This window comes from Mixophyes fleayi, chromosome 3 (assembly GCF_038048845.1).
Source record: "Mixophyes fleayi isolate aMixFle1 chromosome 3, aMixFle1.hap1, whole genome shotgun sequence".
Lineage (NCBI taxonomy): Eukaryota > Metazoa > Chordata > Amphibia > Anura > Limnodynastidae > Mixophyes > Mixophyes fleayi.
In genome coordinates this window covers 196,514,072-196,541,892 of record NC_134404.1, presented here as the reverse complement: position 1 = coordinate 196,541,892, position 27,821 = coordinate 196,514,072, and the positions used below count along the sequence as shown (strand labels likewise).

The following is a 27,821-nucleotide window of genomic DNA, read 5'->3' as shown; positions in this document are numbered from 1 at the left end:
CAACAGATGTAAGATAAATAGTTGAGGATGGACAACAGTGGGACAAACGATTTATGTAATAGGCACAGGAATTTCCATGCAGGGTAGAAAGGCCTAGAACCAGAACGATAATTACTCCATGTATCTGATATTAAATGCTGTATTCCTTGCCCTGTAACTACTGGGATTATTAATCTGTGGTTGTGATTTTTTTTATATTTAAAGAAAGTTTCATGTTTTTGAATAAGACTCCTCTATAAATCTGTAATGGCAAAATAAAGGAATGAAAACTAAATGGTCCTAATTTCAGCAGAGTTGCCTATTTTATTTCAGTTGTAAACAAGCCTGATAATAAGACATTTCTGTATTGTATTCATGTAGCAACCAGCACTTGATAATTGTGTTCATTTGTGCATTTCCACTATACCTGGTGATCTAGCTCCAGATGGGCATTAAAGAAAAGTATCTGGTTTCTTATTTTGCAGAAAGATTTGTGTGAAATAATATGGAAAATATTACATGGGTACATGTTGGGTGGGTGGCTATGCTATGATGGGTACATGTTGGGTGGGTGGCTATGCTATGATGGGTGCATGTTGGGTGGGTGGCTATGCTATGATGGATACATGTTGGGTGGGTGGCTATGCTATGATGGGTGCATGTTGGGTGGGTGGCTATGCTATGATGGGTGCATGTTGGGTGGGTGGCTATGCTATGATGGGTACATGTTGGGTGGGTGGCTATGCTATGATGGGTACATGTTGGGTGGGTGGCTATGCTATGATGGGTACATGTTGGGTGGGTGGCTATGCTATGATGGGTACATGTTGGGTGGGTGGCTATGCTATGATGGGTACATGTTGGGTGGGTGGCTATGCTTTGATGGGTACATGTTGGGTGGGTGGCTATGCTATGATGGGTACATGTTGGTCATAGCACAGCCAATTTTCTATATAAGCCTACACAGTAAATTCTGCCATGCTGTGATAAGGGAAAGCATTTCCCACTCTCTTACATGTTACACTGAGTGAATGTAGCTCAGTGTATCAACTGTTTTGTATGTCACAGTTTCCTTATCAGAAAACAAAAGCTTCAAGAAAGGCCATGTGACCGTGCCATATGAATTCTTTTGGGATTAATAGAAAGTTGTAAATGAAATATGATGCATTTTCTTGGGTTTCCAAATACTGGAGTTGATTAATTCAAATTATGATCAATAAGAATCAATAAAGACAGCACTTCTTCTATAAAAGACTGTCATGGTTTTGACATCATTAAAACTTTATTATTAGTGCATGTTAATGGTCTACAATTACATTTAGCACAGACAGTCATAAAGACACTAAATGCTTCTGAAACATTATGCACTTATAGTTAATAAAGCTTACCTTGTCTTACAGCCAGAGTGGTAGTATAAACCAAGAACAGAAGGATGTAGTTAAGAAAACTCTGAAAGAGTGGTGTGTTGGCATGGAAATCCTCTGATAGGTATTTACTTGTGAGTCTTATTCCACATATAAGCAAGGATAACACCTGGCCCAGAGCTATAGACAACAGCATTTCCCTGTGAGAAGAAATAAAAAAGATGGTTAACACTAACCCTAACTTCTAAGGCATATTTTGTATTTACATCAATAGTAAACCATAAAGTAATATCGAAAAAAAATAATATCATAATATAGTATGACTACCCCTTAGTCAATATTTGGTTGAACAACCTCAAGCGGCTATTACAGTTTTCTTTTTTGATAAGTATCTATTAACTTTATTCACCTAGATAAAGCAACAATTGCCCATTTCTCCTTGTAAAATTGCTCAAGCTGTTCAGGTTAGTTTGGCAATGGCGATGAACAGCAAATTTGAAGGCTTAACATAGATTTTCAATGGGATTGAGGCAAGAATATCTATTTTCTTCATTTTAAGCCACACCAGTGTTGCTCTTGTAGTGAGCTTTGGATTATTGTCCTGCTGAAAAACAAACTTCCTCCCCAGTTTGGGCTTGGTGACAGAATGTACCAGATTTTTGTCCTTGATTTGTCTGTAATTTGCATCATTCATCTGCCGTTCATCCTGACAAGACTGTCAGTCCCTGCTACTAAAAAGCATCTCCATAATTTGATGCTACCACCTCCATACTTCTTGGTGAGGATGGTGTTACCTGGTTGGTGTGCATATCTTAGCATTCACTTCCACATTTGACACATCAGACCGCCCACATTCTAGGGTTCACCCACCAAAAAAACACAAAAAGGCAGACTGCATGGACCTACATGTTCTTTTCTGCCATCAAATTCTGTTTCCATATTACTAACTCTGCGTTAAGTTACAGAGAGAATTTTGTAAACTCAGCTTTACCTGGAAAACTTTTTAGCTGACTCTAAAATGTTAATACAAACTATTCATGAAACACACAAAACGTTAACAGCTATATTAGTATAGCCATGGCCAAAAGTTTTGAGAATGACACAAGTATTGGTTTTCACAAAGTTTGCTGCTTCAGTGTTTTTAGACAGTTTTTTGTCAGATGTTGCTATGGTATACTGAGGTAAAATTAAAAGCATTTCATGAGTGTCCTAAGGCTTTTATTGACAATTACATTAAGTTTATGCAAAGAGTCAATATTTGCATTGTTGACCATTCTTTTTGAAGACCTCTACAATTCGCCCTGGCATGCTGTCAATCAGCTTCTGGACCACATACTGACTGATGGCCGCCGATTCTTGCCTAATCAATGCTTGGAGTTTGTCAGAATTTGTGGGTTTTTGTTTGTCCACCTGCTTCTTAAGGATTGACCACAAGGTCTCAATGGGATTAAGGTCTGGGGAGTTTCCTGACCATGAACCCAAAATTTCGATGTTTTGGTCCCTGAGCCACTTAGTTATTACTTTTGCTTTAAGGCAAGGTGCTTTATCATGCTGGAAAAGGCATTGTTCGTCACCAAACTGTTCTTGGATGGTTGGGAGAAGTTGCTATGGGAGGATGTTTTGGTACCATTCTCTATTCATGGCTGTGTTCTTAGGCAAAATTGTGAGTGAGCCCACTCCCTTGCTGAGAAGCAACCCCACACATGAATGGTCTCAGGATGTTTTACTGTTGGCATAACACAGGGCTGATGGTAGCGCTCACCTTTCCTTCTCCGGACAAGCGTTTTTTCCAGATGCCCCAAACAATCTGACAATCTGAAAGGGGATTCATCAGAGAAAATGACTTTATCCCAGTCCTCAGCAGTCCAATCCCTGTACCTTTTGCAGAATTTCAGTCTATCACTGATGTTTTTCCTGGAGAGAAGTGCCTTCATTGCTGGCCTTCTTGACACTAGGCTATCCTACAAAAGTGTTCACCTCTCTGTGCATGCAAATGCACTCACACCTGCCTGCTGCCATTCCTGAGCAAGCTCTGCACTGGTGGTGCCCAGATCCCGCAGCTGAGTCAACTTTAGGAGACAGTCCAGGCGCTTGCTGGATTTTCTGGGGCACCCTAAAGCCTTCTTCACAACTATTGAACCCCTATCCTTGAAGTTCTTGATGAACTGATAAATGGTTGATTTAGGTGCAATCTTACTAGCAGCAATATTCTTGTCTGTGAAGCCCTTTTTGTGCAAATCAATGATAACTGCATGTGTTTCCTTGCATTTAACCATGGTTAACAGAGGAAAAACAATTATTTCAAGCACCACCCTCCTTTTGTTATTCTAGCTCATTCAGCATGACAGAGTGATCTCCAGCCTTGTCTTGTCAACACTCTCACATATGTAAACAAGAGAATCACTGACCTGATGTCAGCTGGTCCTTTTGTGACAGGGCTTAAATGCAGTGGAAATGTTGTTTTTGGGATAACGTTCATTGTCATGACAAAGAGGGACTTTGAAATGAATTGCAATTCATCTGATCACTCTTCATGACATTCTGGGGTATATGCAAATTGCCATTATAAAAACTGAGGCAGCAGACTTTATGAAAAATAATATTTGTATTATTCTCAAATCTTTTGGCCATGACTGTAGTATAGAAATATGTCATCTTAAACAATCATGTAATTAATTTATAGGATGGCATACTGTATGCTGGGCAGCATTACTGATTTATACCTGGAGGCAAACTCATGTTTCAATTTTAAGTTCACATATACAATTAGTATAAAGTGGTACTTGTTTGACATTTTTATTACAATAATACCATGATTTTAACAAAACACAAGTGAGTAATAAACTGACCAAGTGTATACAATGACTTTGTATCAGGTCATATAAGGAATGTTTTTGTTGAGCATGCAAAGTCACAGTTATAACTAGAGATGTTCTAATCATCAGAGTTTTCTGTGAATGATATTGGCCAGTCCTAACTCTACTCAGTAGATCTTCTTTTAACTAGCTGGAAGACTTACTTCTGCTTACTACTGTAACTGATACTACTGCTACTACTTAAACTATTTACAAAGTACCCATTTTTGCTTTTTAGCCTAAAAACCTCAGATGGGCAGCATGGTGGCTTAGTGGTTAGCACTTCTGCCTCACAGCAATGGGGTCACGATTCCTGACCATGGCCTTATTTGTCTGGAGTTTGTATGTTCACCCCGTGCGTGCATGGGTTTGTGTGTGTGTGTGTGATGTGTGTGTGTTTGTGTGTTTGTGTTAGGGAATATAGACTGTGAGCTCTAATGGGGCAGGTACTGATGGGAGTGAGCTCTCTGTACAGCGCTGGGGAATTAGTGGTGCTGCCTTTGGGAAATAGGTAGTATACCTCCCAACCACCCATCCCACCATGACCTCTCCATTGTCGTTAACAACACTACCATCTCCTCTGTCACCCAACTCCGCTGCTTGGGTGTCACCCTTGACTCCTCTCTCTCTTTTGCCCCCCACATTCATTCCCTTGCCCAAGCCTGTCGCTTCCAACTATGCAACATCGCCCGCATCTGTCCCTTTCTCTCTCAGGAGGCCACCAAAACCATCATACACGCACTCATCATCTCCCGCCTGGATTACTGCAACCTCCTCCTCACCGGCCTCCCCCACTCCCGTCTCTCCCCCCTCCGCTCTATACTCAATGCGGCCGCAAGACTCATCTACCTCTCACGCTGCTCCTCCTCTGCCTCCCCTCTCTGCCTTGCCCTACACTGGCTCCCCTTCCCCTACAGAATTCTTTTCAAACTCCTCACCACCACTTACAAGGCTCTCTCCCACTCTACTGCCCCTTATATCTCCAACCTCCTCTCCATTCACACTCCCGCCCGCTCCCTGCGCTCGACCAATGACCGTCCCCTCTCCTCCACTCTGATCACCTCTTCCCATTCCAGAATCCAGGACTTTTCCCGTGCAGCCCCCCTTCACTGGAATGACCTCCCTCTCCATCCGCCTCTCTCCCACTCTGTGCTCCTTCAAACGTGCACTCAAAACTCACCTCTTTCTCAAAGCCTACCACCCATCCACTTAACCCCTATTTCCTCCCCTCATTCTCCCCTCTCTCCCATTGCCTCAACCTGCTCCTCTTGTGCCTGGACTGTCAACCCTCCCTTAGGATGTAAGCTCGAATGAGCAGGGCCCTCTTCCCTCCTGTCTCCTCACCTGTTCTTCTGCTCCATGCTTATTGCAGCAGCCTGCCTGGAGTTTCTGAAGTATTGGTATTTTTGTTCATTGTTCTATACTGTTTCACCCTGTATAGTCTACTGTTTGTACTGTGTACGGCGCTGCGGAAATCTTGTGGCGCCTAACAAATAAATGATAATAATAATAATAATAATAGTATCCCTACCATCACTTATAGAGTTGCACAATATAAATTCCTGGGTGCTGAATTATTATTAAACATGTGTCTACAACCAAATAATAGGTAAATACAAATGTAACGCCCCCTAGTGGCGTTTTAGTAAAACCTTGCACCTCAGTGAATACAGGAGGGGTCACCTAGAGGGCAAGCTAGAAGTTTATAAAAAGTTAAATAAACTGGATACCATGGTGATAACCCAGCCCAGCCTGTGAGACTAAGTGAGAGGAAGGAGGGGCTGTCAGCAAGGGGAATAGAGAGATAACATTAAGAACTGTGCAGGAGGAGTAATGAGATATATTTGCAACCATATTCGTATTGCTCATTAAGAACTGTGCTGGAGAGAGTAAGGAGCTGTATATATTTTTCTTTATTGCTGCAACCATTATGATTATCGTGCTGGAGGAAGAGGAGTGTAAATAAAAGTTCAGTTTGTCATAGAGATGGTCTGGCGCCCAAATTATTGTGACTTCTATTACACTGCACCAAAGTGACATCCCCTGTGTCCCACTAACTACAAAGAAACACCTACATGTGCAGGGACCCCCTGATCATTTACACCCATGCCCATCAGCTAGCCAGGGCTTGAGAAGGAGGTGCACTGTGTACCCTTTGCACCCCACACTACACACAGTGACAGGGGGTTACACAAATTATTTTAGTACAGTTGTTTACTTGGTTCTGGCCAGAACCTATTTGCATTAAAACATCCAATATCACTGGTATCAGGATATATCTGGCGTACAAAGATTGTCCTTTACTATATACCGTTTGGGTTACAAATGTTCCAAACTCCAAGTATCGTATAGTAGCTTCCTAATGCAAGTCTGAGTTCATATTGACAGTATTAATATAGTTATCCTTTATGGGCAAGTGGTAAAGACTTTAGGCTGCTGATAACTAGTAAAAGCAGTCTGCACTAGAGGGGGGACTTCGCTGAGGCTCCCAGAGCAGCCCCAGCAAGATACATTTAATCAGTGCTCAAATATGCATCGCTGCGTTTTGCAGAGATGCATATTTATTGACACTGCATATTTTTAGTATATAGAAACCTACATCATTTCAATAACTTCTTATCACACATCTCTGCAACAGAAAGCAAGCACACAGACCAGATCCCATTGTGCAAATGCATAACTGACAGACATCTTTCCTGCTGAGAAGTTGCATCGGAGCCTATCGTGAGCCCTACAATCCCCATCACTTACCAAGCTTAGTTTTAATGTTGTTTTTTGCTTTTTAATCACTATTCTTCAAAACAAATTAACGTATAAACCCTAGAAAATAGGGATAGATAAGACTTACATATAACATGCATAAAGAGTCTTACAATCTATAGATTGTAAGCTTGCGAGCAGGGTACTCTTACCTCTCTGTCTGTATGTATTACCCAGTATTGTCTTATTAATGTTTGTTCCCAATTGTAAAGCGCTACGGAATTTGTTGGCGCTATATAAATACATTTTGATGATGATGTTGATGAAAGAGTAATTTTACTATGCAGTTAGCCAGCATTTTAAAAATAGGTACATTTCCAGAGATAACAATTTCCAGAGATAGTTATTTAAACTGGGACTGTCCCTGACCAAAAGGGACAGTCAGCATCTATGAGCCCCAATGTAGTAAGGGGGATGTATAAATGAGTATGTAGGCAGTACTTTGAATTAACTTTTCCACATTTGCAAGCCGACAAAGAAGTCTCAGAATATCAGGTGGTATATTTATCAAGCCTTCTAAAAAGGAAAAGTGGAGGTGTTGCCCATAGCAACCTGCATTTGTTTTCCTTTAAAATGTTCCAAATAGGCTGCTGAGCTGAGTCTAGCCCCCGGCAGGGCCATCTTAACAACATTATGGGCCCCTGGGCAAAGCAATGCACCGGGGCCCATATATATATACAAGTTAACCCGTGCATGATACTCATGCATTCTAGTCAAATCAAGCTACTTAAGGTGTTAAAAAGGTTCTTGTCATGCATTTGGGGCATAGCCCAGGCCTCCTCAGGGGAAGAGCGTTACTTCCCGACGTAAGCGCCCTTTTTTAACGTGGCTTTGTCTACATGTCACCACCTCATAATTTTTTTCCATCACCTCATCCTTCATCTTTATCGCCACATCTATCCAGATGTCTATCCAGACACAGGGATCTCTCTCAGCGGTCCTGAGTATCACACTCCTCTCGCTGTCACCCACGGCAACCACCAACCACTCCCCACTGTCACCCCCGACAACCACCAACCACTCCCAACTGTCACTTCTCCTTCAAGAAATATATATATATTTTTTTAAAATCTTTATAAACACTTTTAACAATTAACAAATTAAATTAACAAATTAAAAACATCTTAGTATACCAAATTTCAGCCCTTTCTGAGTTTTTTTCCCCACACACACACCAAGAATTTAGTAGGTCAGTGTATAACTCCGCCCAGCAGGTGGCGCTGCAGCAAATTTCAGCCCTTTCTGAGTTTTTTTTTCCACACACACTAAGAATTTAGTAGGTCAGTGTATAACTTCGTCCAGCAGGTGGCACTGCAGCTTGTTTTTGTTTTTTTTCACACACAGACACACGCCACTAGGCTTTTATATATTTATATAGTAGAGATATATATATATATATATATATATATATATATATATATATATATATATATATACACACACACACACACACACACATATATACATATACACATATATATATATATATATATATATATATATATATAGATGGATAGAGCTACAGATATAGATATAGATATATAGAGATAGAGATAGATAGATAGATAGATAGATGTACTTGCTCAGTGACCCTTGAAGGTTTTTTTTGCAGGTTTTTTTCTTTTGCAGGACTATTTATCCTCATTAAGAGCCCTGCCTATGGGGCCCCCTTGCCCGTGGGGCCCCTGGGCACCTGCCCATCGTGCCCAATGGAAAAGATGGCCCTGCCCCCCGGGCTAAAATGTGCCAGCCAGCCCCTGAAAAAAGGGATATGTTGCAAGTTGCATTTTTCATGGTTTATGTTTTTGTGATTTACGTAGATGCACTTACCCAGCATCAATATACTAGTTGGAATCTGTACTCAAGTGTTTGAAACTACACTTTATACCCAATTATTTTCATTCTCCAAACAATAGAGAGAAGCAATAAAGAAAAAGACTATGCAGAGCAGAAATGAACAACTGCAAAGATATATCAGGTCGCATCTATACATAGATATTCACAGGAGACGCAAAGCACTGAAGTTAGCTTTACAATGAATTATAAATGAGAGGTTCCTGGGAACACATACTTTTAGCAAAGTGAGGAGAGAACAGTTTTACAGTAAATAGCTGTCAACTTTTGACAGCACAACTTCAGCTTCAAACAGTCTTCAAAGTTTTTTTTTTCTTTTTGCAATATCCTGCCAGCCCTGTGTTTTACACAGAGGAGACAATGAGGGATGTCCTCACTGCAGTGTGCAGATCTTACACAAGGGAGGGTAGAATTTATTACCACACTTCCAGAAAGAGAAAAACTGCTCTCTTATTGCTGCCTGCTATAAATATAGACTGCCAACGCAGTACCCATGCTTTCAGTTGTGAGGTCAACTTCCCTCTTTCCCTCAGTAAAGAAAAGCAAATTATCCTGAAAACCATTGTATTATTATACCAATAGCTGAAGCATACCAATTGAATACACTACTCAGGGAAATGTGTTAATAAAGCTGATTGGATTAGCCGCATCATTGTATCAGTAAAATACATATGTGATATATTCATCTTCTTTAAAAAAAATTCTACTGTAATAGGCCTTGGTGAGTAATTATTCATGTTCTGTAATAGTCTATTGTATAATTATAATAGGTTTCTAGAGCCTGATTCATTACGGAAAGTAAAACAAAAAAAATGAGTACCTTTGAACCTTGACAAAACCATGTTGCATTAGAGGGGGAGGTAAATTTAAAATGTGATGGCAGATTTATAGTTGGGGTAAGACATGTTCATGATCAACTTTACATTTCAGTGTGCAAATCAAGTATTTGAGTGCAGCATGAAAAAAAGACAGTATATATCTTATAAGCAAAATAGTAAACTAATTTGCACCCCTTGTACATGGTTTTGTCCAGGAGAAAACATACTCATTTTTTTGCATTACCTTTCTTAATGAATCAAGCCCTATATTCCTGTGCTAGTATCCCTTACACTTATGTTTCACTTGTGCTTATCACATGTTTGAGCTCTGCACCTTAATTAAAGAACTATCCGAGCCCCATTGCAAAACTGAGATGAGGTCCCCTAAGGTCATCTCCAGATAGCATCCAATAGGGCAGAGTACTAATTGCATTAGTCCGTTTCAGGAGCATCTTGCACGTTTACACTGAAGCGCATGCTCAGTAAGCACCAGTTCCATCTGCTTCTCGGAAGCAGTGTACACTTGCGACAGCCTGCATCTCAGTACGAGGGACTGAGCATCCGACTTTAAATGAGGCCACTACTGTTTAATTCTGTCTCTTTTCTCTAGGATAATGGCCTGTGTTGGCCCTTGTGCATTTAAGGGAACCCAGGTATAGAGATTGTATTTGCTGGATTGAAAAAATTGATCTGTTTGGTGTTGCTAGTTTTTGTCTAAAAAGATTAGTACTAGATAGTATTTTTGTTTGTTTTTTTCTTTTAATGTGGATCCTCTGTAGGATGGATTACAATTAACCAAATCAGTTCCATCACAAGCAGAATTCTTGGATCAATACCTAGAATGAGGAGATGTCTTAATAAATGGTCTTGCCTTAATTTCTTTTCTCCCCAATCCTTTGGTATACATATATTTAAGATCATACCACTCTGTCCCGCCATCTCAATCGGAACAGCTTTGTCCCGATTTGTGGGAAGGTTGGGGAAGATTCTGGCCACTGCTGTGTGCATGGCAGAGCAGCGATGAGCTGGTGCCATGCACACTGGTGCACATGGCAGTGAAGGGGTTTGGATGGGGAGGGGAGGACAGAACGGGGCAGTCTAGAGCTTCAAAAGCATGTGCAGTGGAACTGACAGCCAAGACTTGGCCTTTCAGTCAAAATAAATAAAATGTTTAAAAATAGATAAAACATATTTTAAAAAATGTAAATATATACTTTAAAATAATTTCCAATCGATAAAATACTTTAGTCACATTTTTTCATTGATTTGCTTCTGCTGTCGCCATCTTGAAGTGACGATAGCAGAGGAAGGATTGTGGAGGTACATGTACCGCCGCGATCCTTGTTAAATAGGCTTTCCTTTGCTTTGAATGGGAAAGCTATCCCAGAAACTCAGTGAAAATTGTGATGTGGCGGTGAGCAAAATATAAGTGAATGGAACTTGATCATTTTCTAATGAGGACAATAGGAGTGGTATGGCATACCACTGTATACAAGCCTACTTCAATCACTGGTTGGAAGTATATTCCCATCAACTTCATAAAGTGAGTGAGGCTACAACCATCTTGCAGTTAATAAAAGTATTAGAACATTTAAAAACATTACAACTACAATAAAAAATAAACAAAATACATGTGTGAAATGTGTCTCTATACAAATTGATGCCTCAGATTTGTTTAATTTCAACACCACTCTTTGGTAAGCTGTAACGTGTAGTGTTGGCTTGTGAAGGGCAATTAGCAGCAAAGTGTGATTATGCTTGGTAATTTTGTTTAATAAGAGGACATATCTGAATGCTGGTGCACTCAACATCACGTTATGTGCAACTTGGGAGCCATGACTTCCCTATACAAACAGTGCCTGCACTAAGTACAGTGCAAAAGAGCCTTGCTCATTTTTAATACATCTCACGTCCAGTTTTTGTTTCTATAGAAACCAGATGGGAATGGCGCTAACCTGGACGGCTTCCTGTAGCCCCATGTCTGTGCTTATATTTCACAGTGATCTGTTGCAGCAGGCTCTTTGTTACTGCTCTGTAATTGCCTGCATATATGAGATTAGTGTTTTGTAACAAGTGGGTAGATGAATAACAAAAAAAACGTATCTGTACTAGGCAGATCCGCTTAAAAAATAAAAAAGTTAATGATGTAGACTTAGAATATAAGCTCTATGTGGTGTGCAATGAAACGTTTGGTATTTTTCTATCAATCATATGAATGTATTCTATATTTTACACAAATCTATTATAAATGATCTCCTTGCCAATATCTGTGCATCACAAATAACAGCACAGAATCTCAACAGAGTTACTGGCTGCATCTGAAGATTTATTTTACTTAGTAAGATCTGCAGTTTGCGTTGTTACATGAACACAGTGTTGCGGCTAGCCCGGCTTGATTTATTATGTTTCTATTCTGAGTTTAATAATAACACTCTCACAAAAACTCCCAAACCTAGATTTTGAATTTATTCTTTTTGAGAACCTAAGCTTGTGGAAAATGAGAAAATATATTGCTAGCTTGACTGCTATGTTTGTCCAGGCTTCTGAACCTGCCATAGAATACTAATATGTAGTATAATATACAAGTGATAATATTTGTATACACTCCTGCAAAATATATCTGTATAAAAGATGAGTTCTGATGTCATTGCTTCAGAGTACCCTCTGCTTTATATTAACTTATTCCAGATATTAGAAGTCATCTTGGATATCTGTCACATGCATGAAACATCTGACTTTCAGCTTCATACCTTTATATGGTCATAGAATTCCTTGATTACTTCTAATATCCATATAATGTATAGCAGTGAGTGCATAATCACATAAAGGGGTCTATTTACCATTTTGCAGCTATAAAAAAAATAAATTCGAACACCACTTATCGCAGCGATAGAAAATCTTTTATCAAGTCAATTTACAAATAACAGGGCAACTGGGTGATACCCAGCTTCCCGATTATATTGTTTAAAATAAATATATTTCTTCTACCAATAATTTCTTAGCTTGACACCCCCCTTTCTCCCCTTAAGTATACATTAAATTAAATGAAAAATAATTATTTTGCACCCATTTGCTATTTTCTGATTCCTGTGCACCTGCTGCTGTGTATTACCTGCACTTCTGAGAATAAAAGGCACAAGCTTGCACCTCGCCCGTCTCCTCATCTGTGACAGGGTAGTGCCCGCTACAAGTTTGCACATGGTGAGTTAAACTATATTAGGCTGGTAAGATGGCGACAATTTGCTGAGAATGCTCTGGCAGCAGATTGAGCGACATGTCCATCTTTGAAAGCAGCCCTGGTCAGTTCTGCTCCTATGATTCAACTGGAATTCAGCCAAAGGAAATCTGTGAGTGGTTGAGAGGAGAGAGGGGTCAATAGCTGTATTGAGTCCAGATGCATCTGCAGGAGCCAAGGCTTGGTTAACTCCATTCAGTTTATCTGTCCACAGAGCTAATACTCTCCTGCGGAGAGGATGTGATGCACATTTACCTAAGACACCCTACTTGTTACACGTCCAAGATATGGATTCGAGGGACACAAGGAAGGCACTTATCTGCAGATGGATTGTGGGTTTGTGGATGTATTCACCACAGCTCCTGTCTAGCATGGTCCTCTGTTACTTTAGGTGATGGTGGAGGTCAAGGCAAACTAGTTAGAGGACTCTGATGGACTCTACTGCTGTGTACACCTTGATATTAGAGAGGTTGATGCCACCAGAAAAGGAGTCAAAGAACAGTTTGCTATGTATTGGCTGTATACATGTTGGTGTTCGATCCTACCCCAGTGCACAAATTGCCCTTGAAATTCGGCTGGTAGATGAGCCCATATCTACCAGCCTTTTAAGCTGTGTTGATAGGCAGAGACTGGCTGGACGATTCTGCTCTATGCTCAGAGATGTCATGAGTATCCCTTCTGAGGGTTTGGAGCCCTCAGGAAAGACATTCTCTTTCTCTCCTGATCTCTTCCTGTGCTGAGTGAAAGCCTCTAAAACTCGCCAGAGACAGAAGAAGAAGGATTACAGGGACTGGATCTCGCAAGAGGATAGGGGTGAAATGTCATATTGATGGCAATGCTGGTGTTAATATTAATTCTTGTACTAATGCTAATACTGAAGGTAATGCAGATGGTAATGTTACCTTTTCTGACGTCAATGAGGATATATTGACTCTTCCCAATCTTACAGCAGCACATAGTGAGGATCATGCTTTGTCTAAAGAGTTTGAAAATGTTGTGCACAGAAAACCGTTGTCTGATGTTGCTGAGCCCAAGTACCCCTGCTCTGTTCCACAAAATGTCCTGGAGGAACAAGTATAGATCAACAGAGAAGAGATTTCAGCAGTTAGTTGTCACTGCTCCACTAAAGATACAGATACTGATTCAGGTCCTGAAGCTTTTAGAACTCTGCTCGGTTAGGACGTTCGTCTACCATCTACAGACTGATGACCTAGTTAAATGATTTAACTGCATCCTGAAGGCCATGCTTAACAGGTTTGTTCATGAATAACCCGGGTGTCAAATGACTTTTCACCATTTGAACTTTTATATGGCTGGAAGCCTAGATCTGCTACAGAATGCACAAACACTGGAACTATGTGAAGCAGGAGAGCTGAGGCAGTAGCTGGGATGAAATCAGAATTATTTTATAGTAGGATTAACTTGAAACAAGCATGCGGTACAGTCACAGAAACAGGTGCAGTGATACAGGGAAGCAATAAGAATGGACCTCTATGGCTGTAGGATGGACTACACTATGAAGATACTGGGTTTTCTGGCCCAATTCTACCCACTTAACTCTGTCTGGCCACCCACAGGTACCTTCCTAAGCAAGGGAAGCCCACCCAGTACCTTCTAAAGATCTTATTAGTCACTCAGGCAAATGCAGTTAGAAAGTAAAGCAATACATTTATTGTAATAAAAACAATCACTAGATTATTATATACACACAGTAAATAAAAGCCAGGCAGGTTTACCACATTATCTGTCCCTTACCTCACTAGCTTAAGGAGTTACAGTCACGTTACTGTCCGGACTTGACAACCCGTGGATCTGCTGATGTGTTTCACTGGTAGAGAACGGCAACTCTAAAAAACAGCCATCCTGCAGCTTCCAGTCCCAGAATGAATATTCCCCCTCCCCCTAGAGGGGCTCCTTATACCTAGGGTCTAATTTCCACAGTGTTATCCCCTCCCTGGACAAACCCTTTGGTCTATCCTTCTTTTTGTTTTTCAAAGATATTTTATTGAGTTTTACAATACAGGCAAAAAGGGAAACAGGCAATACAAGTGGAAGAAAGCTGCAATGAAGTTTTCACAAAATATAAACAGTATATTGTTAACGATCTGAAGAAGCAAAAATAAATTTAAGGGGGATAGAAGGGAGGGGAAGAGAGAGAAAAGAATAGGGGTGAGAGGGACAGGAGGAATCACTAGCCAGAGGAGGAAAAGAAAAGTATGGGGAAGATGGTGAACCATAACAGGGTTTAGGATTGATAGTTGGGGCTCAAGAGCCTTAGAATGCAAGAGGAGAGGAGGCTCCGTGGTGCTCAGTCCAAGGACTCCAGACCTTGTTAAATTGGACAGGAGTGTGGCGGAGAATACTAGTCATATACTCCATATGGTAAACTTGCCATGTACTGTTAATGACCGATGGCATAGGGGGAGGACTCGGATTTTTCCAAAATAGAGCAATTTGGCATCTAGCAGCACTAAGTATATGTGTGATGAGTTTCTGAGTTGATTTTGATATCTTGGGAATAGAGCGTGGGAGTAAGGAATACGACAGAGATGGGGGAAGGGAGATCTGAGTGACATCAGAAATTAACCGATGGACCGACTTCCAGAAAGGAAGTAGTTTTGGACAATGCCACCATATGTGAGACAGGGTACCCTCCCGACCACACTGATGCCAGCATAGCGATGAGGAGTCTGGGTATATCATATGAAGACGGTGAGGGACCAGATACCAGCGGTAAAAGATCTTGCGACTGTTTTCGCTAATCTTGATGCAAATAGAGGTCTTAGAGAGATTCAGACGAATCTTAACCCATTCCTCGGGAGAGAGTGACTCCCCCATGTCCTCTTCCCACTTAAGCTCATGAGAATCTTTAGGGGGGCAATTATATTTTACCATGAGGCGGTAGAATGTGGAGATCAAGCCCTGAGAAGAGGAGCGAAGATTACAAAAAGAGACCAAGGGAGAAGTTAGATGTATATCAGCGACTGTACGTCGGATAGAGTTATACAAATGTCGGAGTTGTAGGTATTGAAAGAAGCAGGACGAAGGGATACGAAATCGCGTTTGAAAATCAGTAAAGATGGGAAGATTGGCAATGGCCTGAGGTCGGAGAGGAAGTTGATGCCACAACGCGTCCAGTGAGAAAATTGAGTTGGGCGGAGTCCAGGGGGAAAGGCGGGATTGTTCCAGAGAGGCGTCATGCGCCATGAGTTGGGAGCTAAATTATATGAGGAGACTGTGTGAGTTCAAGAAGCCAGTGAGAATGCTAATGGAGGGGGGAGACGTGAGGAAGGAGGCCGATGTTGGGGTTTAAGCCACAGAAGCAAGGAGGGCGAGATAGTGTCTGAGAGAGCGGATTCAATATCAACCCAAACTCGCTGTCCTGGAGGAGTGTGAAGGAGTAAACACTGGGTGAGGTGAGTAGCGCGGTAGTATTTGAGAAAGTGAGGAACGCCCAGGCCTCCTTCTTGAATAGATTTGTGGAGAATCTGCATGCGAATTCTGGGCTTCCTAGCTGACCAAACAAATTTGGTGGCCATTTGTTGAAGGAGCTTAAAGGAGTTAGCAGGGATTTTGAGGGGTAAGGTCTGAAACAGGTATAAAAGCTGAGGGAGGATGTTCATTTTAAGGGAATTTATTCTGCCTGTCCAGGAGATAATGAGTTTATCCCACTTTAAAAGGTCAGCCTTAATGGCCAAAAATAAAGAGGGGAAGTTTGCCGCGTACAGTTGATCGTAGAGTCTAGTAAGATAGATCCCGAGGTATTTCAGTTTGTGGGGCTGCCATCTAAAATCAAAACTGCATTTGAGGGTTGATAGAAGAGTAGAGGGGATATTGAGGTCCAGGATTTCTGATTTGGAGGCATTGATTTTATAATTGGAAAGAGTGCCAAAGAGAGCAATGTCCTTGAGTAGGTTTGGAAGAGATATGATAGGGTTTGTGACTGACAAAAGAATATCGTCTGCGTATAGAGATATTTTATGTTTGGAGGGACCCACCCGAACACCGGAGATATCAGGATTAATACGGATTTTTGCGAGCAAGAGGTTCAATCATAAGTGCGAAGATAAGTGGGGATAATGGGCACCCCTGTCGCGTACCATTTCGGATTTCAAAGGGAGAGGACTGAAAGCCATTAGCCAGAACGGAAGCGGTCGGATTAAAGTATAGGGAGGCAACGCCCCGAAGGAAGGGGCCCTTCATGCCCATGACCTCGAGGGTCCGCTGCATATAAGGCCAGGCCACCCTATCAAAAGCCTTCTCCGCATCTAAGGCTATGAGTAGGGTGGGGATGTTGCGTGAGTTGGAGACGTAGGTCAGATCAATTGCTCGCCAGGTGTTGTCCGATGCTTGACGGCCCGGAATAAAACCGACCTGATCGGGATGAACGAGAGAGGTGATGACTGAATTCAGGCGATTAGCGAGAAGTTTTGCAAACAATTTGTGGTCAACATTAAGAGGGGAAATAGGTCTGCAATTTCCGCAGAGTTGAGAGCCGAGGAGTATGGCGTTGAAGAGCTCGAGAATCATGGGCATAAGAGAGTTGGAAAAAGTTTTATAATATACGGCCGTGAAGCCGTCTGGGGCGGGGGCTGAAGTGTTTTTGAGTTCTTTGATGGTTTGGGCAATTTCGTCGGCAGTAAACGGTTCGTTAAGGAAATCAGATTGTGAAGTGGTAAGTGTGGGCAGGGCAATTGAGGATAAAAAGTCATTAATTTTAGAGTGTAAGGATACCGGGTCAGGAATTTGAGAAGGGAGGTTATAGAGAGAAGCGTAAAAGTCTCTGAAGGTATCGACTATTTGTTTGGGATCATAGGTGAGAACTCCAGATTGGTTCTTGATAGAGTCAATGTGGTTGCGGGTACGTTTATCTTGTAGCTTCTGGGCTAGCAGTCTGTCCGCTCTATCTCCCCTCTCGTAGAACTTCTGATGGAGCCAACCAAGAGTTTTGGCCGCCTTTTTGGAGAGAATTTGCTGTAATTGCCCGCGAAGAGCAATCAGCTTGAGTCGGGACTCACGTTTCGGAAAGCGCTCGTGTAGTGCCGTTAGAGCTGCGATTTGTGATTCAAGATCCGCGATGCGAACGAGTTCAGCTTTGCGGCGAGAGGCGGAAAGCCCAATAAGTGTGCCGCGTATGGAGGCTTTGTGTGCTTCCCAGAGAATGGAAGGCGAAATATCTGGTGAAGAGTTCAGAGAGATAAATTCCTTAATGGATTTGGAAATGGAGAAGATCTGATCGGGCTTTAGAAGTAGGGTGTCATCCAAACACCATTTTGGGGGAGAAGAGCGCGGGCGGGGAAAGGTGATTTCGAGCAGGACCAGAGCATGGTCAGACCAGCTAACTGGAAGGATGTCGGAATCAACAAGTTGCTGAGTGGTAGAACGATCTATAAGAATGAGGTCAATGCGGGTGTGGATGTTGTGTGGAGCTGAATAGTGAGTGTATTGCCTACCAGAGGGATGAGCGAGGCGCCAAGCATCGTAGAAGTCGTAAGATTTGAGGAGGGATACCAGAGTTTTAGATTCTCGGTGAGCGGAGGTATAGGAGGAGGAGACAGAGGAGCAGTCCATCCCGGGGACCAGGGTGGAATTGAAGTCGCCACCTACAATTATTTGACCTTGTGATATGGTGGAAAGTTGTTCAAAAAATGCGGAAAAAAAGGCACCCTGCCCCACACTGGGAGCGTATAGGGACACTAGTGTGAGCTGGGCGCAACCTAGAGATCTAACCAAAATTAGATATCTGCCTAGAGGGTCAGAGTATTGGGATTCCAATGAGAAAGGAATGTTGCGATGTATGAGGATGGCAGTACCTCTTTGTTTACTATCAGAGGATGCATAGTAAGTATGAGGGTATGTCTTGCATGTCAATTGAGGATGGGGAATCTTGAAGTGTGTTTCCTGTAAGAAAACGAGATCTGTCTTAAGACGTTTAAAGTGCTGAAGGGCCATTGTGCGTTTGGTGGGAGAGTTCAGGCCATTAGCATTGAGGGAGATAATTTTGAGAGTCATGGCGGGTCTGGGGGCTTGGAGCGAGTGAGAGGGCTAGTGAATAGGGACAGAAAGGGGATAGAAAAGGGAAAGTGGGAGACCAACTTCCCCGAGGGGAAGCCAGTCCGGATTCGAAACGAGAGGTACAACATAGGTACCGGAAAAGGGGGGCAAGGCACGGACAGCCAAGAGTGAACGGAAAAATCGACCGCTAAGAGGTCGTGGGAGCGGGATAGTAGGACAAGCGAGGAGCAATGAGACTACCCAATGAGAAAGAATGAAACATTTTACAAGTAAACCAAACACAAGAAAAATAACAGAAAACTGAGTAAAAAACACAACAGTGAAAACAGGTAGATTATGCATTGTGTTAAATCTACAAAGAACATAGGAGTGGAACAAAACCATGTTGACGGCCACCCAGCAGCAACTGTATGGAATCTAAACAGAAAACCATTACGTAGAGGCGAGACCTTGCCACTCAATGTCCGCCGAAATGGCAACCTCCATCAAAAGGAGAAATAACAAAGGGTATGAACAGCTTATATATATATATACATATGTGCTAAACAGTGGACAGGTATAGTACAGCAACATGTGCTGTTGCAAATCTTAGGAAAACGAGATAAATAAGCAAATCCAAAATAGAAAAGAACTAACATAGCTTATACGGAGTGTAAAACATGTAAGACCGCCTCCTAGGTTATGAGCAGTGAGTTTGGTCAGGGGTCTAGCCGTTCGGGGGGAAAGCCGGTGGGAAAGGGCATATGGCCCGAGAGTAGCCCACGGACAAATGGGAGTATACTGAGCCTTGGGATCACCCCCATCAGGGCAAGACCCCGAGCAAATGTAAACAGTAAAACAAAGGATACACACTGTAAAGAATAAATCGAGAGTAACAAATACGGAACAATAGGATTGAGGGAGATAATTTTGAGAGTCATGGCGGGTCTGGGGGCTTGGAGCGAGTGAGAGGGCTAGTGAATAGGGACAGAAAGGGCATAGAAAAGGGAAAGTGGGAGACCAACTTTCCCGAGGGGAAGCCAGTCCGGATTCGAAACGAGAGGTAGAACATTTAAATTAGCAATATTTACGTAGAAGACCATTCAGCTTGAGGAGGTCGTTTACGGGTCACTGCAGACGAGGTAGAAGATGAGCTCGGGAGATCTGGGAATTTCAAAGTTTGTAACAGGTCCCAACCTTGTTCCGGGGTCTTGATTGAGTATGCATGGTTATCATGGGAGAAAAAAAGTTGAAAGGGGAACCCCCAGCGATATCGAATGCCAGCCGAGCGTAGAAGTTGGGTGATGTCAGCTAAGTCTCGACGTTTCTTCAGTGTAATAGGAGAAAGGTCCTGAAAGAAGAAGAGAGGATTGGTCCCGGAGTAAAAAAAGTATTGATGGTCCCGAGCAGCGACGAGAATCTTCTCTTTGGTGGAGTAATAATGAAGGCGTATGATGACATCTCTAAGAGGTTGAGAAGGCTGGGGCTTAGGTCGGAGAGCCTGATGTGCACGGTCTAAGCGGAAATCGTCAGGAGGTAGGTCTGGAACCAAAGAAGTAAATAGACCCTGCAAATATGGAGGTAGCTCCTCAGATGTGATCGACTCTGGAACATTCTTGAACCTAATGTTGTTCCGACGGGAGCAGTTTTCTTGATCCTCAAACTGTTTTTTGAGAGAGTCCAGGTCGGCCCAAATAGCTGCTATATCCTGGTCAGTTTGGGTTTGGAAGACACAGAGATCGGTAGTTGTTTTTTCCAGAGAGTCGGTGCGAACACCCAGGGCAGCGATTTCCGTGCGTAACTCTGTGACTAAAGCCCGAAATTCTGACTGAATAGTGGCCTTCACTTGTTTCACTATATCAGCCATAGAGGGCTGCGGAGTGTCAGCATCAGAACTCGGAGATGCCGGGGCAGAGGTAGGCAGCGGGGCAGCCTTGCCACTTCTGGAGAACATGCTGGGTGTTTGAGGTGGAGGGTTCTTCTTTGGTTTGTGCGACATGATTGCTTCAAGAAATTACACAATCGGATAGAATGAATAACATCAGTATCATACAGTTTATCCTGGTGAATTATATTTGGAGGAGAACACTGACCTCGTCCTCCACGATCCGGGCACTTCTCCTAGATACAGAGCACTGATCCCCCTTTTTCCCACCGCCAGTGACTGTTATAAGTCACTTTTTATATATTTCTTGTAGGGACACTGCTGTATAATTCTCTGTGTTCCAGCTCCAGTGCGTTACCCAACAGATATTACCTCATTCAGACCACTGGAGAACTCGCAGGGGAGGTAGTCAGGGGTAATGGAGGGAGTGTTGTGGTGGCATGAACAGCTGCGTGTTAAATATAGCAGGGAGAAAGCAGGGATGAAAGGGGCCCACAGGAGCCGTGTTTGTGGAGAGTGCTGGCCACGCAGAAAAGGAAGGGCAGCGGAGATACCTTGCTGTGGAGGTCCCACTGACTGAGTGCCGGCCCCACTCACTTCAGGCCGGCCGGAAGTCCCACCGCGGTACCGGAAGTAGAGGGTCTGCCGGGCGGCTCCAACCCCAGACCCAGGCCTCCACCGGAAGTAGGCAATGGGGATCGTTGTAGGCGCACCGATGGGCAAGGAGCTCTGTCAGGAGCCAGCGGAGACCTTCAGAGGGCATGGAGAGAAGTCCAGGAGCCAGATGCCTGCCAGGGAGGTAACCCACTCAGCGGGCACTTGGCGCGGATCGTCCGGCCGACTGCAGGGAAGCTCCAGATGTTTTAAAAGGCAGACGAGTCTAGTCAGCGGTCCCAGCAAGTGTTTTCACACTATTCAGCAGTGGTGGCTGTCAGAAAACCCACAAGTGAGGCTGAATGTGAGTCTAATACCCGGGAGAGCCCAAAATCTGCGACTTTCCTACAGGGCGTCCTGGCCACGCCAACGGTCTATCCTTCTTAACACTGGTGGGTGCTGTATTAGGGGGTTGGAGGGGGAGTGGAAATGAGTTTTACTTCCACAGAAGGTCCCCTTCTTGGCTCTAGACAAAATGTCTGAACTAGTCATGTTGAGAACAATGGATGCTAATTGGCCTTCCCCCTCACCTGTCCTCACCTGTATCCTTCAATCTGATCCCTACCCATAACCCCCCTGTCTTCACTTTAAGGACAATGAATAACAACCTCACTGCCACATCATCGATATACAATACACAATATACATATTTACAATGAGCTACAATGTCCCCTTATCCACTTGTAATTAGACACTGCAATGGTATTCTGTTGAGCTGGGGTATAAAAGCAAGGGCTATAAAAAGTACTTGCTATAATCCAGATTATGTGAGACACAAGGAACAGGACTCGTATCATCACATACACTATACTGGATCTGGGTAGTATACCAAATCACATAGGTAATACTTGCAGAAACTATACAATGCCAGTTCTAGGGTTTTACACAAAAGCACACAGATAACATATGCAGTACTTGCAACCAGATTGCTCAATTCTCTAGTTTCATCTGACTCCTGTCTAGTAATTGCACAGATTTTTTTTTTTTATAGAGCAGATTTCTTATTTCTTATAAGATAATACAAATTTCATTTCTATATTTTAATCTTGCACAAAAAAAGTGTTTGGTATGAGTTTAAAATGGTTTTTTTTTTTAATTATTACTGAGCTGTCGTTGTTTTGCAATAAACAATTTTTTATGTAACATCATCAGTTCACTACTTCATATACTGATTTAATTTATTTATCTCCAAGTTTCATGCCTATCCTATGTTCAATGTGGATAAGCTTCTTGACAGCCTTGGGTTTGTTCGGTATATTGTTAAAAAGGGGTATTTGCAGATGAAGATAGCCAAGGAGGCAAAGAACAATTTTTAATTTACCACACCACTTGGATTCTCATCATCATCATTTTATTTATATGATGCCCCAGTACTTCAGACACAAAAAAGGGTACGCTCTTTCTTTGGCCAGGCAGAGTATAATAGGACGTTCATACCTCATTTTTCTACTCTTGCTGCTCCCTTAATAGATTTATTAAAGAAGTCAGCTCCTAATCGTGTCCATTTGACCCATGAATGTTAGGGGGCTTAGCTGCCTCAGTTGATATTTTTATTAAGTTGCTGCAATAACCAATGACCAATGATAAATAGGACTCTTAGTTTTGTAGGACAACACCGAGGTAGAAAGGCTGCAGACACAATAAACCTATAATATGTGTTATTATATTGTAAAGTGCTACGGAATTTGCTGGCGCTATATAAATAAATGTTGATGATGATGATGATATATCACAGTTGCAATGCTACAATGACTTTATATTAAATTACTTATTATACCGTTTAAATATATGACAAATATACATTTGGTGAGATGTTACAACCTGTGAGGACAAAGTGCCTCTAAATATAACAACCACATCATCTAATATGACCAATTATTTGCTAACTCCAGGGATTTGTGCCACTTATATCCCTGATGATTTCCAAAATGTTGACCAACTATACATTGTAATTTCAGTATAGTGTTAAACTTTGGCTTTGCAACTTAATAATTATTAAAGATGAGGATTTCAAATAAAATGTAAAATAAGATTATACCTATCTTCATTTAATATACTATGATGTAGACTGTAGTGCCTGCAGGTCCACATAGACAGCACAGTACCGGCTATCATGCACCTGCCCTGCAGCAGAAAGTGCCTGAAAAATATTTTCAAATGTTAGCAACAACATTTAACTTGTTTTGTTCCAAGCTAAACTCGGTATAGCAGAAGAAATAATGTCTTCCTTAATTACTGTAAAATAAAATGCATTATTAGAAGTAGAGATGGGCGGGTCCGGTTCTCCGAGAACCGAACCCACCCGAACTTTGGGTATCCGAGTACCGAGCTGAGCAGCTCGGTACTCTCCCGCCAATTCCGAATCCAAATCGAGGCCGAACGTCATTGTGACGTCGTCGGATCTCGGGACTCGGTTCTCGCGATACTTCAACTTTATAAATACACGCCTCCACAGCAATCCATCGCCATTTGACAGAGGGAGAGAGCAGGGTGTAGTCATAGGCTAATTAGAGCAGGGACAGAGAAAGAATACAATATTGTTCTTGCAATTGCTCTAACCAAAATCGCTAGTGCAGAGAGGAGGATAGAGGTTTATTATTTTTTCTTCATATTTGGCACTCCCCAGCGCTTTTGGGTTGTCCCCCATAATTGTGCATTAATATTTCTGGCTGTCAAAAGTCATATCTGTCAGCAGTATCTACTCAATAAATGTTAGCACTCCTCAGTGTTTTTGGGGTGTCCTCTCTAATTGTGCATTAATATTTCTGGCTGTCAAAAGTCATATCTGTCAGCAGTATCTACTCAATAAATGTTAGCACTCCTCAGTGTTTTTGGGGTGTCCTCTCTAATTGTGCATTAATATTTCTGGCTGTCAAAAGTCATATCTGTCAGCAGTATCTACTCAATAATTTTAAGCACTCCTCAGTGTTTTTGGGGTGTCCTCTCTAATTGTGCATTAATATTTCTGGCTGTCAAAAGTCATATCTGTCAGCAGTATCTACTCAATAAATTTTAGCACTCCTCAGTGTTTTTGGGGTGTCCTCCCTAATTGTGCATTAATATTTCTGGCTGTCAAAAGTCATATCTGTCAGCAGTATCTACTCAATAAATGTTAGCACTCCTCAGTGTTTTTGGGGTGTCCTCTCTAATTGTGCATTAATATTTCTGGCTGTCAAAAGTCATATCTGTCAGCAGTATCTACTCAATAAATTTTAGCACTCCTCAGTGTTTTTGGGGTGTCCTCCCTAATTGTGCATTAATATTTCTGGCTGTCAAAAGTCATATCTGTCAGCAGTATCTACTCAATAAATGTTAGCACTCCTCAGTGTTTTTGGGGTGTCCTCTCTAATTGTGCATTAATATTTCTGGCTGTCAAAAGTCATATCTGTCAGCAGTATCTACTCAATAAATGTTAGCACTCCTCAGTGTTTTTGGGGTGTCCTCCCTAATTGTGCATTAATATTTCTGGCTGTCAAAAGTCATATCTGTCAGCAGTATCTACTCAATAAATGTTAGCACTCCTCAGTGTTTTTGGGGTGTCCTCTCTAATTGTGCATTAATATTTCTGGCTGTCAAAAGTCATATCTGTCAGCAGTATCTACTCAATAATTTTAAGCACTCCTCAGTGTTTTTGGGGTGTCCTCTCTAATTGTGCATTAATATTTCTGGCTGTCAAAAGTCATATCTGTCAGCAGTATCTACTCAATAAATGTTAGCACTCCTCAGTGTTTTTGGGGTGTCCTCTCTAATTGTGCATTAATATTTCTGGCTGTCAAAAGTCATATCTGTCAGCAGTATCTACTCAATAATTTTAAGCACTCCTCAGTGTTTTTGGGGTGTCCTCTCTAATTGTGCATTAATATTTCTGGCTGTCAAAAGTCATATCTGTCAGCAGTATCTACTCAATAATTTTAAGCACTCCTCAGTGTTTTTGGGGTGTCCTCTCTAATTGTGCATTAATATTTCTGGCTGTCAAAAGTCATATCTGTCAGCAGTATCTACTCAATAAATGTTAGCACTCCTCAGTGTTTTTGGGGTGTCCTCTCTAATTGTGCATTAATATTTCTGGCTGTCAAAAGTCATATCTGTCAGCAGTATCTACGCAATGGATTCAAAGCAGTCCACATATGATCTAAATGAGCAACCAGGTTCTGTCACCAGTCCTGATGTTAGTGTTCCCAGTACGTCATCTGGCCAAGGCGATGTCAAACAACAGAGTGTTTTCAAATTAGTGCAAAAAACAAAAACCAAAAAAAAATTTACTGTATTGAAGCGAAAAAGCAGTGTAACTGAGCAAAAGTTAAGTGACGATAAAAAAAAAATTGCAAGCATGCCATTCTACACACGCAGTGGCAAAGAGAGAATGAGGCCTTCACCTTTGGCTATTAGTGGCAGATCCCAAAAAGTTACCCAGCCTACAATTGGTGCACAACTACTGTTACGCGTCAAAGCCGAGCTGCAAGATAACAGTGAGGCATTACAGGAGAATATTTGCTCTGATTCACAAATGACAACAATCCCTGTGGAGAGTCCATCCAACAGTGGGATGTCTAATCGTGACCATTCTGTTAGTCTACCCATAAAGAAGGGCCCTTTCAGCAGTTCTGCTGATATGTGCCTGAACAGCCCGAGTGTAGCCGGTGATACACCAAGTGAGGATGACACTTTGTCTTTAGAAGAGGATGTGGGGGAGATTTGGGTATCCGACGATGAGGATGCGGTTGATTGTGTAAGTCCTGCAGCAGTGTGGCACCAGTGGGAGCAGTTCTGGCATGTGAGGTTCTGGCACCAATATGCACTTTCCAAACACAAGCAGGGATGACGCAGGGGGCAGACCACAACAGTTTGACATCTGGGCTGGTTTGAAGGATTTGTCAAAAAAATGTGTGACCTTGACCATAATTCCAACCAATCCTACTATTAACATGCAAAGGATGGTGGAGGGCCTATCAGGGATTAAACTGTATTTTTCATAATTTTCACTAATAATGTTTGGGTGTAATATACACCCAAAGACGAGTGCTCAATTGCTAAGAGTCATTGATGGAGAGGAAGACAAGCAGGCTTGTCTGTAGAATTTGCAGGCAAATTGTGCTGCGTTATATAGGTAACACCCAAAGAGAAGAGCTCCATTGCTCCATTGCTAATTGTAATTGCTGAAATAGAAATAATAGGGCTGACAGTCTTGGTCTAAATCTGCAGTTACATTTTATTGTACCATAGCTCACTGCGAAACTGGAGAGGTGGCAGGGTTTAGTGATAATCTTCCTCCAACAATACTAATTCATCCCAATATCCCAATATCATAGAAGTCTGTGTAGTATGATGTAATTGCTGATAATGGCCTTCCAAAGGGAATGACTAGTTGATTTTAGGGCAGAGCTGTCACGGTTTTTGGGCAATTCTTTTACAGCACAGCAAATATCAAAATGTTTAGCGGACTCATCTGCATCACCACTGGGTGTCTTGGGAAAGCAATTTCTTTTACTACAAGCAGTTGCCAGAGAAACTGAAGGAGAAGACGTCCCAACAAGATGTTGATAAGTCTGGGATCCTTGCAAAGAAAATTAAGTATTTCATCTACAATTAAAATATAGTTAGCACATTTACTTTGTTTTATTGCACACTATAATTTTATGTAGCACCTTTTCAAAATCTATTATTAAGGCAATCACTTGACTCAAGCTAACCGTGTCTGCACTTTCTTCACAGGTAACTACTTCGCTGGACTAAAGTATATTCCCCTCAAATGCTAATCTTCTTGCAGCTGCTGTATTCTCCTACATGCTGTTGCAGAAACCACAAATTGACCCTAAATGTTTATGGACACAAACAGCATCTCCTGCATGTCATTTTTCAAAAGTTCTGTAACACCAAGTTGATAGTGTGTGCAAAACAGGAAATGTGATGGAATTCAGCCCCGCTGTAATGCTGGACCAATATTGGGGTCGTAATCAGAAATGACATATCCTCAGGAGACTCCAAGCAGGATTAGCCATCTTTCAATGACATCCCTTAGTTTTTGGAACAGTTTGTCAGCTGTATGCCTCTTAGTGAAGCTGCTGATACACAGAGTAGCCTACTTCTCAAAAATGTGATGTACCTGGGTACATGCTGCTGCTGTCCATGCTGGGGAAGGCGAATGACCAACCCAGTGGGCTTTCACAATCATATAATATTTTGTTTGCCCAGTTACGCTTGTACACATATCTGTGGTTAAGTGTACAGTGGGTAGAATACCATTTTGTCACCCAATAATGACATTTTTAGTAAACTTTCGGTACAGGAGAGAATTAGCTTTTCTAGTAAAATGGTATAGTGATGACATTTGCTAACAGGGACATAACACCTCAATTAAATGTCTTAAACCAACTGTATTAATAGTGAACATTGGACGCAGATCTAACACTAGCATAGTACCCA

The 27,821-nt window shown here is 41.9% G+C and overlaps 1 protein-coding gene across 1 annotated transcript in view; it reads right to left on the bottom strand.

The window, feature by feature from the left end:
• Positions 1-27,821, bottom strand: part of SLC35F1 (solute carrier family 35 member F1) — a 287,258-nt gene that overhangs the window by 97,437 nt on the left and 162,000 nt on the right. Inside the window, exon 2 of the mRNA XM_075202978.1 lies at positions 1,368-1,543. Within this exon, the coding sequence (XP_075059079.1) occupies positions 1,368-1,543 (176 nt within the window). The remainder of the gene's footprint in view (positions 1-1,367; positions 1,544-27,821) is intronic.